The 18093-nt window shown below is 40.8% G+C and overlaps 2 protein-coding genes across 3 annotated transcripts; one reads left to right on the plus strand and one right to left on the minus strand.

The window, feature by feature from the left end:
• Positions 1 to 132: 132 nt before the first annotated feature.
• On the plus strand, positions 133 to 2705 carry LOC124302118 (pancreatic triacylglycerol lipase-like). Its single transcript, XM_046757916.1, has 6 exons — positions 133 to 828; positions 1012 to 1115; positions 1234 to 1541; positions 1701 to 1799; positions 1867 to 2112; positions 2237 to 2705. Exons 1-6 carry the CDS (start codon positions 343 to 345, stop codon positions 2308 to 2310), a joined length of 1317 nt encoding a protein of 438 aa, XP_046613872.1. The 5' UTR covers positions 133 to 342; the 3' UTR covers positions 2311 to 2705.
• An 850-nt stretch (positions 2706 to 3555) lies between these two features.
• On the minus strand, positions 3556 to 15502 carry LOC124302112 (uncharacterized). Of its 2 annotated transcripts, none has more exons than XM_046757908.1 (8): positions 12064 to 15502; positions 7790 to 7878; positions 7639 to 7718; positions 7434 to 7558; positions 6675 to 7151; positions 6012 to 6341; positions 5274 to 5426; positions 3556 to 5178 (listed from the first exon to the last, which is right to left on the minus strand). In XM_046757908.1, exons 1-8 carry the CDS (start codon positions 13714 to 13716, stop codon positions 4753 to 4755), a joined length of 3333 nt encoding a protein of 1110 aa, XP_046613864.1. In that variant the 5' UTR covers positions 13717 to 15502; the 3' UTR covers positions 3556 to 4752. The 2 variants fall into 2 exon arrangements, with proteins under 2 accessions (XP_046613864.1, XP_046613865.1); XM_046757909.1 differs by having other exon boundaries at positions 6675 to 7139; positions 12064 to 15491.
• Positions 15503 to 18093: the final 2591 nt, after the last annotated feature.

Here is an 18093-nt window from a genome sequence, read left to right on the forward strand (position 1 = left end):
AAACTGTGTATTAATGTCCCACATTATAAACTAATAAACTAGATGGTCGGTTTGGATACAAAACATTCATTATGATTCATTTCATCAGTCGTGAATAGTAATTAAGGTATTTGCTTGTTTTTCCCTAACTTAGGTCTACTCTTTTGATGAAATGTCAATTTGTGCATGGTATTAGCCTGGAAACTAGACAAACTAAAAGTTGAGTCATTTCCAGTGGTATTATGACAACATTCACGTGGATAGTGTATCACATCATAGCTTTCCGTCTTATCTGCATATTTCCTTCAAGATAAACAAAACATCAATCGTGGTCAGTGCGTCAAGAGCAACACTGACCTTAACATGAGTGCGTTTAGCATAATTATCTTCGGTATTGTGTCATATATGCTGTTTATTAACAACAATTGCAGTGCTACAATTATCAGTTCAGTACAAATTAAAAACGGTAGCTTAGTAAGATCTCATTGGCATGGAGTTAGTAGTCTTACTCGTGAACGATTCAATATTTCTGGTATTATTTCGTCAGAGAGTGAAACAAATTTTCTTCGGTTGAGCAAAGTAGATTGTCTAGGTTTGGGTAGTGCAATTGCAAGCACTCTGCATTGGTTTTTTGTTGGTAGTTGCAAGGATTGTGACAATTTGAATGTAAAGTTTTACTTGTCATCGAGAAGGCAACGCCATCGAGTCGAGGTTTTAGTTGGAAGGCAATTTGGCTTGGAATGGACAGACTTTCAAATAAACCGAAGAACTGTTCTCATTGTTCATGGGTTTTTGTCTCATGGCAATGAAATGTGGATTAAAACTATGGAAGATGCATTCCTTTTGTGGGTGAGTAATGATCATTCAAATGTATGAGACTTCCCTTGTTAACTGCACGCGCAATTTTATTATGTTCAATGTAAATCACAGCGCTTTTCCACAAACCATCTAATTGTAAATCAAACCGTGTTATATTCTACTACCACATGGTTTATCGATTAAACTTCACTTTCCAAATCCAATTGCTTTTAGGGTGACGTTAATGTAATTGTTGTTGACTGGAGTGCTGGAGGAAACTCCTGGAATTATTACAAGGCTGTTGTAAATACCAGGATTGTTGGAGACAAAATCACCAGGTTTGTCACTGAGTACTTACCTTGTCATTTGAGTTAAGATTATAAAATAAATAGGTACACAGTGCAACGCTTTGAAATTGCATAGATCAATTGATACTTATGTTCTTAATTTGTTTAGATTTTTAGGACAGATAGTTAACACTACACTGGCTAGTGGAAATATACACCCAAGTCAATGGGGCCCCCTGCACTTGGTGGGCCATAGCCTGGGGGCTCACATTTGTGGTTTTGTATGTCATAACTTTAATCCTGTGCAAAAAAACTGGTTAATACAACGAGTAACTGGTTTAGATCCTGCACAGCCATGTTTTACTACAAAAGATCCTGCTATGAAATTGGATAGAACGGACGCGCCCTTTGTTGATATTATTCATACAAACGGTCGCCTGTTATCACACTTAGGGCTTGGATTACCGACACCGATAGGTCTGGTTTATAGACTCTCTAATGCTTTTGTAATTATACCCATTGTGTAGTTAATTTGTAACAATATACCACTGAAAGATTGCTTCTCAAATTATATGATATATAATTTGATGTTTACAACTTGTAAGGGTAACTCAACGCTATGCATGTTATTTTCAGGTCATGTTGATTTTTATCCAAATGGTGGCATGAAGCAGCCCGGTTGTGATTCGATGATGGGCTCTTCCTTTTTTAACTTCTTACCTATTTCGAACTCGAGTAAGTAGAGCAGACCAAAGGCAATTTCTTCCTAACAAATAAATTGATACCTTAATGAATCTTCAAGAAATCCAAGAAACAATATGCAGCCATGGACGCTCCTACGCATATCTAATAGAATCATTATTCTCTGCGGTAACGAATAATTGCACTTTTTGGGCACATCCCTGGGACATGACATACAGAGGCGCTCTGAAAGTTTTGAGACAAACTTGTGGTCCAAACAATTGTACTGAAATGGGCATCAGAGCTGAGGATTATTCACAACGAGGCATCTTTTATGTTGCTACTGCCGAACATCCACCGTTTTGTGGTAAGCTTTGAATCTTAGATGAGAGATAATTATTTTCATTGGTGGAATATCGCAAACAACAGTAGCAATTTTTCACTAATCGATTATCCATTAATTGATTTTTTCTTTGCATATTTATATTCAGTGGGTGATACTGCTATTAATCAGAATCAACTGATTTACCTCGCAGAAGATCTGGCTGGGCAATTGGAAGATTGATGAAAATATTTTAGGAGGAGAAAGAATTTCAAAAGTTTCAACTATGTGAGAAATACAAGTAGATTTATGCTTTCCTTGATATGCATTTCAAAAATTGACGACCTGTTGAATAACCATGTATTACAATGATATATTAAAGTTCGTATAATTAAATTTCATTCCTGCAATCATCGCGAAACATGTATCATTTTTGGTTCACCTTGTAGTCACAATGAACCTTAAAGTTTCAACCCTGCATTCCACTCTTCATCAATGGCATGCTAGATATTCCTTCTCCTATAACGTTTTCGCATCTACAGTAAAAAAGTTGTGTGCAAATAGAATGAGTTATTGACCAAGCTAAATCAAATATAAGGTAAAGTCGAACAAAATATAAAATATAATGTGGTCATTTATCAAACTTATAAAAAATTCGTATAATTAAATTTCATTCCTGCAATCATCGCGAAACATGTATCATTTTTGGTTCACCTTGTAGTCACAATGAACCTTAAAGTTTCAACCCTGCATTCCACTCTTCATCAATGGCATGCTAGATATTCCTTCTCCTATAACGTTTTCGCATCTACAGTAAAAAAGTTGTGTGCAAATAGAATGAGTTATTGACCAAGCTAAATCAAATATAAGGTAAAGTCGAACAAAATATAAAATATAATGTGGTCATTTATCAAACTTATAAAAAATTATAACGGTATTCCTTACCATCTCGACAGACGAGATTGATGCAACGAACAGATAAGTAAAATAGAAAAAGCAGTTACTACATTCTTGCTTGATTTCTGGTATGCTTGCGTTTCTTTGCGTAAGTAACAAAATTATCACCAATTATTATCATTACCAATAAAATGAAATAAGTGTTAACGTAGTTCCCTCGACTGTTCCATAGATGATAAATGATATTAAATATTGAGAACGGCCTTTTTTAATATTTATCATGGTGAACATTTATAAAGTAAGTGATAGTTTTATCTATTATATCTTCTACGAAATTTACATCTTGTGATGACTCATGTGTTCAAATTGGAAGTGTTTAAAAAAAGCAGAAGTCTAATATTTCATATCATATTGATCGGTAGGAAAAACTTGGCTAGGTGATTTAATATTCCTGCTATGATTATTAGGTGATACCGCTGATGATAAGAATGAGTTCAACTCAAAAACGATCTGAAATGGGAATCAAACCACTAATGGTGAATTAACGACCAAGGAAAGAATTCCAAGATTATATCGAGCACGTATCGAACATATCGGTAAATAAATGCTTTTATTGACTTACTTTATAAAAACATGCCTGTTCATCTTAAATAACCACGTATTATCACACTAGATTAAGAATATTTACAATTAAATTTCGCATTTTTCTTTCTCTTTCTTTTATCGTTTAATTATTATATACAGTATATATTTTTTGGTTCAGTTTGTCTTTTACGTTACATGTATTTAAACCGCGTATACATATACATACTAAACGAATTACAATTATTATTATAATTATATTATTGTTATACAAATTATTGTCAACCTTTGATGGAATATCAAGTGAGGTTCTGTAGTTACTAATTAGTGACTGCAACTGTGCATTGTAATTAATTTGTTAAATTACAATATTTTTTTTTTACATTCACATGGCAATGCTAAGTGAATTATCGAATATGTATTGTATATATTTGCGTAGGATGAATATATACGCCAGTGACATATTATGTGACATATTAATACCGTAATCGTTCGTAAATTCGTTTCTTTTTATCACTAAAAATCGCTGTTTTAATTATCGTCCATTAAACCCAACGTCTGTTTTGCCGTTTTTAATTGAAATCAGCGTTAATTTCCAACCAGATGAATTTGCACTCTGCCTAAGCTACTCAGTGACGTTAATCACCGGGAAAAATATCACGGTGATGTTAAATCCCGTACAATTACCACCGCGCAGAACAGATTTATGCATGACGCACAAGGTAGCACGTTTCTGCAATGATCGGAGTGTAAAATGAGCAAAAAAAAGAAATAATCAAATCCGAGCATCATTGAATTTCATAAAATAATATTGTGCATATGTAAATATTCGATATACGACAGAGCAAAGATATGACATTGATATCATCGGACTGTTTGATAAAATACGTATAAATTAAAATTAGCTACTCGAATATCTGTATAGTGACTGGAATAAAATTGTCCTGTGATATTTTTATGATGATTGAGACTGGATTATTCAGATTTATTCATAGTTGCAGAACGAATGCTAACTTCGCGTCAAGAAAGCTTTCTATTATTTCCCTATACGTATATTGTACATATACATATAGACCAATAAATATAATGTCGCTTACGCCAAGTTTCGAAAATGTTATTTTTAACTAGGTGACTGTAAGGTGTAGCTACAATAATCATCGAGAATTTCTCCATCTCGTATACTACTTCTACGCGTATATATGTCGTTCAATGGATCACTTGAACGTACGTCGCTGGGAATATTCCGGTTCTACCCCTGCATTCTCCGACCCACCAGCCGTCAGCTTGTTTTTCATGAATGGTTATCAAGTCCCCGGGGATCAAGCTCAATTCGTCATTCAAGTTAGCTGCGTATTGGTACATCGCTCTGCATTGTTCCGTTCTGTTATTTTTCACCGTTATATTGGTCGATTCGATATCTTGGTTGTTATTGTCCTCGGAATGATTGCTGAACTCGTCAAAATCACTGAAATCCTCTTCGTCGGGCGGGTTTTCCGAATTACCATCACCGGCTGTCCGGTCAGCCCAATCTCGGTTGTCCGTTTCCCGATCCTTCGACAAATGGTTATCCAATTCGTCCTGATTATTTTCTTGCAGCTGTTCCAACGACTCGTTTCTCACCCAGTTCGGAACCTAAAAAGAATTTTAGAAATTAGCTGCTTCGCTCAATCCGTACGATACAGCATATTGCTAGATATAATTTTTCATTTTTATACGTGTATACTGACCTTAAGAACACTCTGTTGTAGACCCTGTCTGTCTCTTGATACTAAGATGTGTTGTGCCAGGGGATGTTTTCCCCGCTTTCCGCCTTCGATTTCCGAGAGCGCTCCCCCAACTTTATACCTCGCAGCTTCCAAGTACGTAAGCATGGACCGCATCTGTAAATATACGTATGTTATTTGAGATTTCTTCGCGTTTTGTATCAACCTGAAATAACGATAAACCGGTCAGGAGATTTTTGGAAATTTACTTTTCCAATCAATTATTTACTATCCAGGGAGGAAACTTTAATGTTGTCTACCTCGTAGATTTTCGAGGTAAAAAAGTTGTGGAGAGAGACGTGTCCATAAGTCTTTAAGATACCCTGGTAGATACGCATGTTTAAACACATATTTCAAGTTGTTACGATATTGAGAAGTGACGTGCAAGGCCGTTACTTCTTTCCCCGATATAATTTCATGAATACATACAACGTGTAGCCTGCACTTTGTACAAACGCGTATATTTAATACATATTATAAGTAAAAGGCAAGGCCGGTCCGAAAAATATCGACTTTCAATCCGTTACAGATATTCCTATCGATCCGAAGGTTGTTGCGTAAAAACGTCAATTGCATATTAAAATTCGAGTGCGAAATACCGAGCTGAATTCTTGAGAAACTGGCTCTCGCAAACGGTCCGCAAAACGATCATAATTACACGCACGTGTCACGGTAAATAACGAATAGATAATAACGACATACGTGATGGAGTTTCTCCGTGACATTCTGCGTACTTTCATCGGCAGCGAATGCTGGTGTTGTAATGAAAGCTCTGTGGAGCGTTTCCAAACCCTCCCTTCCGCGTTTTTCCCGATCTAAATCTTGCCTGATCAGATGCAGCACCCTGACCAAAGCCTGCTTTCTCCGTTCCCGGTTCATCGCCAACGTAACATGTTCGGCGTAAAAATCGGGCAATAACTGTTCAGCGTTCGTAGATTCGTTGTTGTCTATTCTCCGGGTAAGATTCCTCAGGATTTCAACGTCCTGAAGTACGTTGCAGCTGTGAATCGGCGCGTCAAGACGCTCGGCGCTCTGCAAATTCAAATATCGAATATTGAAGCTGTTCAAGTTTTTCCGGCGTTTACAAAATGCGGGTATACTCCTATGTAAGGTAAGTGTACTGGTTATTGACACGTATAGACCAAATTATTGACCCTTTTATTTATCATAATTATAAATTTACGGCACAAATTGTGAATTTCTCGATATTTAAAACCAATTGCTAGACTGTTATACTCTACGAATTTATTTGTTAGTAACTTTAGAACCAAGGATCAAACAGATGCAACCAAATAAGGTCAATAATTGGGACAGGGTCAATAACTGGTACACTTACCTTATAGTCGAAAGAAAATATCTACCCACCTGCTGGAGCCGAGGTGACAATGCGTGCAGATGAGCCAAGTAGACGTTCGCCAGATCTTTCAGTGCGCTCAGCCTCTCCTCCTCGAGAAGCTCCATTTGCTTGGCACCCTTTCGTATCGTGCTTTCGTACTCCAGTCTCGCTCTTTCGGCTCTGACGCTTATGGTGTAAAATTCGGTGTCAGCTCTCCTCGAAGCATCCTCGGACTTTCTCCTCCTGGTCTCGAGCTTGTTCGCTTCTTTCTCTGTCATCTGATGATTCGACGATTTATTGTTGTTCTGCTGCCCTTGACTCATAGACTGTATTCGCGCGAGGTCCTGAAGACGCTCGTTCTCTCTCGCGCAGGCAAAACTTTGCTTTTTACTTTTCGCCGCCACGTTTCTCCACTCCTGTAAAGACTTCGCCGACTTGTCCACAGAATTTTCAATCACCTTTCTAGATCGCCCTTGAGCTTCCGCAACTCCCACCTGAAAATTGAACTATTGCATGTACCTATATGTATATGTATACTATACCTATAAAGACATAATAATGATCGCGGAGACAAATCGCTGCAGCCAATTGAAAGATCTCCGTATAATTCCGCAGCCCGGTTATTGCCTTCCCTATTCAAGATCAATTATTTTTTACTCAATTCTATTTCTCTGCAACATTGCGTTTCTACAATTTACCACACTTTCACCGTCGTTATAAATTATGACACATAATGATTTTTGTATCCGAATAAATTACGCAGGACAACGAATAGAATCGTTTTTTACCCTCAATGGTTTCGCCAGTTGTTCTCCAAGCGCTATTCCCCATACCCTGTGGGCTTCGGCAGCTGCATCCATTTCTTCCCCGATGCATCTCCAAGCCTCGTTTACACCCCCTGCACTGTTGCCACCTAAATTGATTTTGGATAGCATGTTAGCATCATTGCATTTTGAAATAATTCTAAATTTCCGCTAATTCTCACGTACATACCTTGGTCCCTGGAGCAAGCCTTCGTCAATTTTCCTCCCAATTTGCTGAGTCCCTTTGCATACGTTGCTTCCAATTCGGCCCTTTGCGAATAAAAGGTAATTTGTTAAATCTTAGATTCGCAAGCTGGATTATCGAAAAAATTTCGCTTTACCTTTCGTGCAGAATAGCAGCGAGTTCCTTGCAGAAATCACCGCCCTGTTTAACGTATCTGCGAACATCTTCAAACCCGCCTTGACCACCCTGAAAGATAGAAAATTAAAATTCGTAGACATTTTTTTTCACTCGCGAAGTGCAAAACCAAGTATCCGTATCACGTGTACGTTCTCTTGCAATTATATATGTACTTAACGAGTGAAAGTATTCTCTGGGTGTAATAACATTTTCTTGTCGCGTGTAAAATGATTTTTTTTTTTTTTAAATCGTAATTTAGTGCATTATGAAATAAAGTGGAAAATAAATATCAACACGTTCTCTTTACATTTAAGAAAGTTACATATAATACCAAGCGTTTAATACTATAGTTTTATTTTCGAAACAGTAAGAATTATTGGATCGCCAATAAATCTTAGTTTAATAAAAAAAAATAAGCTTGCCTTCGTGATAGATTTCAAACAAGATGGATTTTTAACAGTAAATGAAAAAGAAAGCCCAATAAACTGTGAAGAAAATTTCAACTTATTGTTGCGAGTAAGAATAGACACGATATTACACTGCTCTATTTACGAAAGGATACTTTGGGAAAGAAAAAAAGGAATAACAACGATTCCTCGCCTCGAGACGCTTGAATAACCTGAAGAACCTGACGGTAACCGTATTTCGTGCCGGGTCAAACGTTCTCCACTGTCTTTATTGTACGACCGTTACTTTAGATTTTCTAAAGCCTAGAGAAATTGCGAGCGACTGCATAAACCCGAGTTATCGCGAAATTCATCGAACGTTGAAGAATATAAAAAGAAAAATCATCACAGTTCCGTTAATCTCTTGTCTACATCGTTTTACCGATTCGGTTTCGCAATCAAACCCAACTCGACTCTACCACAGCTGCGCCTGCAATTAAAGACATTTGCCGATCTCCTCCGCGATTCTCGATTAACCAGAATTGGAGCTAAACGGTTGTAAGAGGTGTCGCAAAAGTCGTGAAAGTGTATTTCATTTCTTTTCCCAATCGATGCAAAGAAGTAGCCGATGAACTAACTTCGATTTTGCGGTAGATGATTATAACAGCTTCAACGTCTCGTAAGACTTGTTATATATACCCGCGAAGCCATCGCGTTTTTACCTCCCCTCTTCGGAAAAAGAAAATCCCACGTTTTTGCTTCTCAAATTAATCGACCCGTTGCATTTACCGATTTACTTCCGTTTGACATTTCGCCTCGAATCAATTTCACTTTTCACTATGTACATATTTACAATGTGTGTACATTGCACGTATAACAATAATACATTGGCCATGCTTCACGCGTCGCTCTGGATATCAAATAGAGCCAATCGCGGGGATCGATTTAAAAATAAAATTACTCTTTTACAGGTACGATACCGCGTACGAAAGCAGAAGAGTTCCTTGGCCAGATTTGACTACCAGGTCTTCTATTTGTTCATGCGTATGAGCTCACGTGGTATCGGGGATATATTTACACCCGTGTATACCATCTCATGCTCGATGGGCGCGATCGAGTCGTCGACTTGGCATAAGGTCATGCTTGGCTAGCATTTTGGAGGAGTATAACAGTGACTGCTATCCTACGGCAGGCTGATCACGGTTCAGATAACTCGCGAACAGCTATAACCAACAAATCTAGTTTTACTACCGTAGAGTGAAACTGTATTATAAGTTATTCCGCGTGTATAAGCCCTGTATATATTCGCATTGCCGATCGGAATGCGAAAAATATCGAAGTTCAGAATTCTCAATGCGATAGATTCTGTTACGCGTTACCTTATACGTACGTTTATCCAGTTCTGCAGTAATCGTAAAAAAAAATAAATAAATAAACTTGCTTTTCGAAAGAACAGAAAACGTGCCGTTTTGTACAGCGATTTCTCTCTCTGGCGAATCTCCCCCCGGAGGCGTGTGTACCGTACTATTATATTATATTGTACACCTGTAAGTCACTTGAAAGAAAACTGTTCTTCGAACAAGAATCGCGTTAATGCGAAAAAGACTCTCGCCTGCATGACTACCTTGTATCCTCTACATCTGCACAGTGCACTCGACTCGGCAGCGGTTATAATCTTAAAATTACTGTTTACGATTGTATTATGGTTGCTGGTTTTGTTTGGAACAAAATTAACGGTGCACTTTCAAAGAAAATGTTATATTCCTATACACTCTATGCGGCCTTAAAATAACGACCCGCAGTCTTTATCCTATGACGAACTCGCCGGGGACTAATGGAATTGTAAATCTTACCACAAGCCTTTCTCAGATATCCGTACTATCATTATGTACCTACGGAAGTAGGATTCTTACCTTCCAGCTAATTCGAACTTACCCATTCTATGTGCTTATTTATCATACGTACATACGAGTGTTCAAGTCTCGCGACGAATCTATACCATTTTGCTATTTCATGTCAGAGTCGACGTAGAAAAATCGGGCGCTCGACTTCGCGGAATGAACGAACAGCCATAAACGTACTAGGTGCATAGATGGACGCGTGATTCCTGAAATGCATTCTTTTCATTTAATTTTGCATTGCACGTACGTACAACGTCGAAGAGAATTTCTCTAACGCCAAACCGTGTCTTGTCTGCAGACTGCGTAGACAATCATCACGCGATCGAGGAGGTTCAAGGAGAAATACATATACTTGTACATGTATACCAACAGCTCTAGGTATGCCTGTATAAATGTATGGATGATGCGTACGCGTGTGTATGTGTGATATATGTATGCGTGGTATAAATTGTATACGTGCGCCTGCCTGCGCACGAACACAGATATATTTTCTCTACACCACTTTCCCACACTTTCCATGACAAACGGTTGCACTCCGCGGCACTACACCGCGCGATTTTTAAAAAAACTCAATTGGATACTTAAAACTTCTGTGATATGCGCAGCGCGTGATTTGCGAATGAATAATTTCGGAATAAATGTACGAGAGAAAACAAACAAACAAAATCTCAAACTTATCCCGAACGAGACTGCGGATCTTCTTCTTCGGTGTCACCATGCACAGACTGAGAGTGTCGTTCGACACTTCGCTCTGGTGTAATTATATGTTCCTTCGAAGAATACAGCCCACAATATACGCCTCTGCTTGAATTAACATTCGCGGAAGGATGTTTCTTGTTTCTTATTGTTTTTTTTTTTTTTTCATTCACGTTATTTTATTTTTTTTATTGTTCTCCAAACTTGTGCACCGAAACGATATTCCACTTACAATATCTGACCGAAGCGTTCTTTCTTGCCGATATGCAATTGCCTTGCCAGCTCGATACTGACCAAGTAAGATCGGACCAGCGAACGATCATCGTCACTATTTGCACTACCATATACGAACATGAGTAATGTGTAACGTTTGTTCTAACGGTTGACTGACCTTTCATAATAATTAAATTCTACAAACCGAACCTCCACCCGCGCCCACATTTATATGTATATGTACATATAGGTATAACATACCTATGTATATATCTATGCATGTTACGTATTACCAAAAAACCGTGACGCGCAGATAAGTAGATGTAAATATGCAACCTGTCGTCCTCGGACTCTCTACCTGTCTTCGCCAATATACCTATATTTAAACCGTAACGCTTGTATTTATCCGTGACTGTTAACTAACTAAATGAAGATCGCTATCCGCATTCATTTGCGACATGTAATGATCATTAATAGGTTCCCTGTGGATTACTATTTTTTTTTTTTTTTTTTTGGAATCAATACTCGAACGAGTTTCCTTTCTAATCAAATCTTATGTTCCAGTGATTAGCGAAGGAAATGACAGGAGAAGCAAACGATACGTTCGATACGTTGATCATAGACACGTGACATTTCTATACATATAGAGAAAACTAGTTTTAATTTTGATTTTAAAAATAGCGAGTCACTGAAAACCTATTGATGAACAGTAATGTTCATTAATGCCTACCTCTGATTCTGGCTACCTTGTTTTCGGCCCGAAACAAAATGCGAGTTCGATTCTGTACGAATTATGTGACAATGACTGGCGATGCAGCCAACGTTAGAGATTGGAAGTCATTTCACATAATTCGCATATAATCGGAACTCGCATTTTGTTTACGACCGAAAACAAGGTAGTCGGAAGCTTAAGGCATTGACGAACATTACCGAACATTCCTGAAAGACTGCAATATTTAAGTTTATTCTGCCCAACGCGATAGAACGTCGCTTGACATTTAAAGGACAAATTGAGTTAGTTAATCGGTTAATGACAATCTCCTGATTACACCCATTACCTCCTCTATTTCGTGAGCTTGCAACAGATGGGTGGACGCCATTAGCCCCCTGATTGACCCGAGCATTCTCCGCCTGATTAGGCCCGGAGCCTTTCCTCCCGATCCGGTACCAGCAGCGACATTCTGATCCTTTGAGACGTCCGACTCATTGCAGGCAGCCGCGGTGTTATTCTCCTCATTCTCACCGTCCGAACAAAGCTTGTCCATACTGAACGAAACCGGTACGAATTTCAGCCTCGTACCGATCAAAATATTCTCCGTACTTTTAGTCTTTTTACCGAGGTGAAACGGGCTCGGAATCGTCAGCTTGACGCCGCCACTACGCCCGGTTCCCTCTCCCGACGGCGATGATTCTCCACCGATCTTTTTATCCGGCTCAATTGGCGATTCGCGCGAGTCTTCCTCCGGACTTCGGTCCAATCGAGACGGACTCGACCCCTCAACGTCGGTCTCCGATGCCTGGCCCTCCTCGGATACCGAGGACAGCCCGAATTCCTCGACCCTGGGCATCGAGCCGGCCTCGAACTTTCTCTGCCTGGTCAGGTCGTAAGACCCGGTCTGACCCTGAAGCCGCTCGAGCTCCGGACCGTCCTGGCCCATCGCACCAACGGCCTGCAGCTTGGCGTGTCTCGTCACGACGTCGCCCAGTTTCGTCTTTTCCTCCTTCAACCAGCTCCGCATCTTCCCCCAGGCCTTGCCGATCCGTCGTTTTTGCTTCTTCATCCGTCTTTCCCGGATGCCACGCTGCGCGTCCGGAGGACCGTCGACGCTCTCGAGGTCCGAGGAGGATCCGCAATTCGAGAGGACGCTGTCCCGCGTCCCGGACGCCTGCGTGTCGACCTCGGACTCCTCGAGGATCCGATTCGACGTCGAGGATGAGTCGGTGTTAGGCTTGTGATCTTCGTCCTTCGAGGCAACGGTGGCTGCTTTGACGGACTTTGGAACGTCGTACCATTCGTCCTGCACCACCGATTTCTGTACATCCGCGGATCCGTCCTCGAGTATCCTCTTCGGGGATTTTTCCTTCCCATTTGTACTCTGGACTTTTAAAGCCTCCCGTGGAGTTTCGGCGCTCGCAGTGCTCTTCGGGAAGTCGTAAAGCTCGTCCTGCGTCACCGGATCGTCGTAGGTTTCCGGGGTCTCCGGGTTGACGACCTCCTCGGTGCTCCGGGTCACGATCACATCCGGAGTCCTCGAGGCAGTCTCGTCCACGCCCAAAAAGCTGAAGCTTATCCTCGGCATTCCGTCATCGTCGACCTTCAGGGAGGTCGTCGCTGTAAGCTCGACGCTCGAACTGTGTCTCCGGCGTTCTCCTCCTGTCGATTTTTCCGCCCCGGAAACCTCTTGAAACTCGATTCCGTCCGCCTTCAACGGCTCCGCACAGACCTTGCTCAGACTGTTCAAAGCCGCCTCGACGTTGTTCTGATAAACTACCTCCTCCACGATCCGCACCTCCGCGTCCTTCGGCAGCACGTCGAGGCGATTCGTTATCACCTGCGACTCCATTTTCGACTCGACAAAATCCCGGCTGTGAACAATCGTGGGAGACGGTAAGTCGTACCAGGTTGTACGCGGGTCTACGGTCTCCGTCATCGACGATCTTGACGATTTCGAGGATCTAATCGACGTCCAAACTTGTCGAACTTCGTTCATAGTTTGTGTAAACTGGCCTCCTTTCCTCCCCTTCCCCCCTCCCCTATTACCTCTCGCAAACTCGCAATAACGACTTTCATCGTAGGTTCGTCATCGGAACAACGACGACGACCGTATCTCGGGGTACACAAAAATTTTCGCAATTTCTTTGTTTCTCCAAGGTAAACAAGCGTTATCTCCTCCTCCTCCTCGTCACCTCGTTCATCGCACCGATGACTATCCTCGCAGGGATGCAAGTACCAGGTCTGTGTTGTTTTTATATCGTCGATGCTCTTGTCTCGCGAAAATTTCTCTCTTTTGCAAATTCGACTCGTCCGTGATACCCGTCGATATCACCCACCTGCAGCGGTAAGATGTACGATCGCTGAATACCTCAACTCGAACTTAACCCGTGTAGCATAGCGGGCTGCAGATAAACACATACCTGTCTATAAACTACCGCTTATAACATCCAGACACACACGGCGGAGAATCGAAACTCAACAAGCATACATGCACGACACTTTTTGCGAATGTAGTGAGTTCGAAACGTATCAAACTCATAACATCGGTTCCCCGTCGGCCGACTTGTATTACGTAAACAATATGCTCGTTCTCTTCTCTCTCTGCTTAACGTTTGCTCCTTCACCTCTCCTCCAGGCTACTCGACATTCGTATCTCAAAATTCTTTTCCGAATAAGCATCAAAATTGTCGCCAACATGTGGAGAATTTAGCGTAACCGTCTTGTCGTGAATCGAATCGGCGCTGTAGATCCCTGACGATTTTGCGCATCGTCGCCGCAGTCCGAAACCTCGGTGTAATCGTCTCGTGGAAAATGAATTGTCGATGTTTTTTCACGAGGCAGTGACGTCAGGTGGTCGGTATCGAGATTCCGTGGAGCGGTTGAGACGGCTGTAGCAAGATTCAAGATAGCGAGATCAGGCGCGAGTAGCGACCTTGATCCCGGTCGTAACTACGAGCCAATTACTTTTCTTCGATCGTTTCGCAAGTCGGATACAACGTATTAACAACGCGCACATTTATAACGTGATAAAGTTGTTGGTTACACCTGTTTCAGGCGGCCGTTTCTAGGGAGAAATATCGCGGTTGAAAAACTACCGCGGAAACCAGGATCGCCGCTGGAACACGACTGGTGTTTCACGTTTTACGTAGGTTGTTAGGTACGAGCTCGCATCAGAGTACCGAGAGACGAGGCGTGGGACCTCGAATTACACAACTGAACAAACGTTCGGGCGTTATCTGTGCTAAAATAACCCGTCGCGTATACCGAAATTGGTGTCATTCCAATTAAAATACACTCGAGACTGTCGGAGCGGCGTAAGTTTCACATTCGACGATTATCCACGGCTGCAACTCGACCTGTACCGGGACCCTTCGCATTTCCCGCGATGATCATCGATTACGATCATTTAACAACTGCGGAGAGAATTTCCTGCCGCGGCCTCTGCACACGCCAAGTTTAAAAGTCCCGCCCTCTTCCAGTTCTTTGTCGGCTTTTAAACGCGACTCCCGAAATCCCGAGGGTGACTGAAGCTACTCCCGAAGCAAAGAGTCACCGAGATCTGCAGGGTGTAGGGACGTAGACGCGGAGAGTCAACTCCGGGACGAAAACTAATGCGAGCGCAACTCTAGGCGGGGGGGCCTGCTCTTATACTCTTCTGTGATTATATTTAGCTGCAACCGCACTACCAGAGACTCACTATTATACTCGGGCACACTGCGCGTGGCATATGTAGCTGCTAGTCGTTCCTGATAAACGGTCCGACGATGTATTGTCCGATGTCTACGCAGCCGCGTCGAGAACCGATCCTCGAAACCGCGATGCAACGACGCTGCAACCCGATGCATGACACTCGATGTAGGTCGAAACATGCTGCCGCCCAAGTTCGAACATTAACGTTAACGAACGTTAAATTGTCACGAGCGATAGGCGAGCTGTTCGCTCAAGACACTGCGGTAATTGCTATTAATTTTTATACGTTATTTATTTTTTTTTTTTAACGATTGCACGACCGAGGTTTGACCCCAGTTCAAATGTTCTTACGACCCACTGCTTGTATAGGTATATCTACTAATTCGTGTCAAATGGGAGAGAGGAGAACGGTAATTACGATTCGTGGTTTTGCAACATCTCGGAAGAGTTTTCGTTAGTTTTCAATTTTTTTTTTTCACTTTCAGAACGCAAAGCAATTAATCAGAGAAAATATTATACCCATCAGCGTTGAATTTTGTTTCGTGAAAATCGGCTTTTGCTCCCATTTTTTACTATTATATAATATATATTCATTAGCTATGTCAAGAGACGTTTTCTTTGCTACGATATTCTTCGAGGTACTTTCTTCCCTCCTTTTTCACATATTATTCCGAAGTTCAGAATTGAATATAATATAATTTATAATAAAAGATTATATCTTTGAAATGTTTTGCTCGGAGTTCCTAGACGAAGACAACAAATAAGGATGAAAAGAATGTCTGCCGGCGGGCTAACGGATCCCATGAGAAATGGAGAAATTTATAAAATTCCGTCTCTCTGCAGGCTGACTGAGTTGTGACAAATAGAGAATAAGGAGCAACGCGGCTGTCGTCTAATTCCGGGACAGCCGTGTCCGGGAGGCAGCAAATTCCAAGGCACATTCAGAGGATATCATCTTCGCGGCACGTCCGTCTATTATAGACTTTGAGAGGCCAAAGCACGGTTTTGGACCGATCTTATTTACTTTTTGAGGGCAGTAACATTTGCAGACCAATCGACGCCATGCAGGTGTAAATTGTCTAATTCCAAAGTGGTACGTAGGTACTTTCAATACCTTTAAATCCAGACATCGAACTGGTCGACGAATGGCGATGATTTAGAAACGGAAAGTCCCTGTCGGTTAAACTGGAAGAAGAAAAAGAGAGGGAAATAAAAAAAATTTTTTAAAAAATTCAAGACTTGTTTAGTCGGCGGGACGCGGCCTCATTATAATAATTTCTACAACGTGTGCTACTTGAAAGAGCACAACACAAAATTATATTATAATATATCGTGGATATTATTCTCTTTTTTTCTATGTGTATACATACGTACACACGACGAGAGAAGGGAGAAGAAAAGATGCTCGCAAGTCCTTCACGTGTTTTGTGTCCGGTTTAAGCGAGGAATAGTACAAAAAATCTTGTATGATATACAAGAGCCGGATTCAGCAAGGGTACGTATATCCAGACACCATGTAGACACATGGTGTATAATTCTTATGTGGGAACAAGCAAACTACGAGAATACTTAGGCACAGAACCGTTGAATGGTATTATTAAAACAGAATAGGATAAAATGGAGAAATTTTTCAGTGAAACCGACGCTCAAGATTTTGCGATTACAATTAATTGCTCGACTAGACTTTGCACACGGGTATATAAGTTATACCTAGTTGTCGGTGCTTTTTCTCTTTTTTTCTTGTATGTACTTTCGAGTATGAAAAAGGCACAGGTGTTAGACTCTGTGCTCTCACATTTTTGGACGCGATATTTATCGCTGTAATTGGGTCAACGAACCGATCCGTCATTATAAACACCGTTAGGTTCATCTCGGGAGGGTATCTAACCCTCGGTCGGGCGAAAATTACTTTCTCTTCAAGATTTCGCCCGCGGGTTACAGGTGAACATTGGCACAATTTTAAAAGGCCCACATCACTTAAACGGTGAAAATCGCGAAGCTATAGTATATTACATTTTGCGGTAAAGATATTCGAGACAGCCGTTTATGAAGTTTCACGAAATTGCTGCACACTCGTTGGTGCAGAGTCATTTATTCAAAAACTTATTTTTTATTCTCCAGAATCCCAGTACAAAAAATACATATTCAAGTAATTTTTGTGAAAACTGTCCTCAATTTCGATTTTGTGATGAAACCTAGATTACTGTATAGTAGACGAGATAAATGAGCCGTACTGTCTGAACTAAAAGTTGGTGAAAAAGTTAAAAAAAAAAAAAAAAAATGTTCAAAGAATGTCCAGTGATGATATTTGGCCAATGGTAGTAAACCCGAATCAATTAATATTCCGATTGCGTGATGGAGATAAATCTGAGCAAATTCGAATAACACAACTTAAGGTATAAACGAATTAACGAATGGTTTCTTAATTAGTACGTTGAAAATATTTAAACTCTCGCGTGTTTGATTGGATTCTAATGTTTTTGGGTTTATTTTGCGCGTTTATCGGATACCCACAAATTGTCTGTAATACATTTAAAAATCAGACATTATAATATAGTTATAACGAGCGAATGTGATTATTAACGAACATTTGTTGTCCCGTATTAATGAAAATCTATTTTTATGCTCTACGAAGAAAACTGTGCGTAAAATACTTTTCATGCGATCCTTGGAGATCTCTGTA

Source organism: Neodiprion virginianus, chromosome 4 (assembly GCF_021901495.1).
Source record: "Neodiprion virginianus isolate iyNeoVirg1 chromosome 4, iyNeoVirg1.1, whole genome shotgun sequence".
In the NCBI taxonomy this organism is placed as follows: domain Eukaryota; kingdom Metazoa; phylum Arthropoda; class Insecta; order Hymenoptera; family Diprionidae; genus Neodiprion; species Neodiprion virginianus.

What these genes read in the sequence shown, in the direction of transcription:
- LOC124302118 (XM_046757916.1), top strand. Translation starts at nt 343, where the DNA reads ATGAGTGCGTTTAGCATAATTATCTTCGGTATTGTGTCATATATGCTG. An exon ending in AAGATGCATTCCTTTTGTGG is followed by an intron (nt 829 to 1,011) that starts GTGAGTAATGAT and finishes AATTGCTTTTAG; the next exon opens with GGTGACGTTAATGTAATTGT. An exon ending in GTTGGAGACAAAATCACCAG is followed by an intron (nt 1,116 to 1,233) that starts GTTTGTCACTGA and finishes TAATTTGTTTAG; the next exon opens with ATTTTTAGGACAGATAGTTA.
- LOC124302112 (XM_046757908.1), bottom strand. Translation starts at nt 13,716, where the DNA reads ATGAACGAAGTTCGACAAGTTTGGACGTCGATTAGATCCTCGAAATCG. An exon ending in AAGCTCACGAAATAGAGGAG is followed by an intron (nt 7,879 to 12,063) that starts GTAATGGGTGTA and finishes TCTATCTTTCAG; the next exon opens with GGTGGTCAAGGCGGGTTTGA. An exon ending in TGTCACCTCGGCTCCAGCAG is followed by an intron (nt 6,342 to 6,674) that starts GTGGGTAGATAT and finishes TTGAATTTGCAG; the next exon opens with AGCGCCGAGCGTCTTGACGC.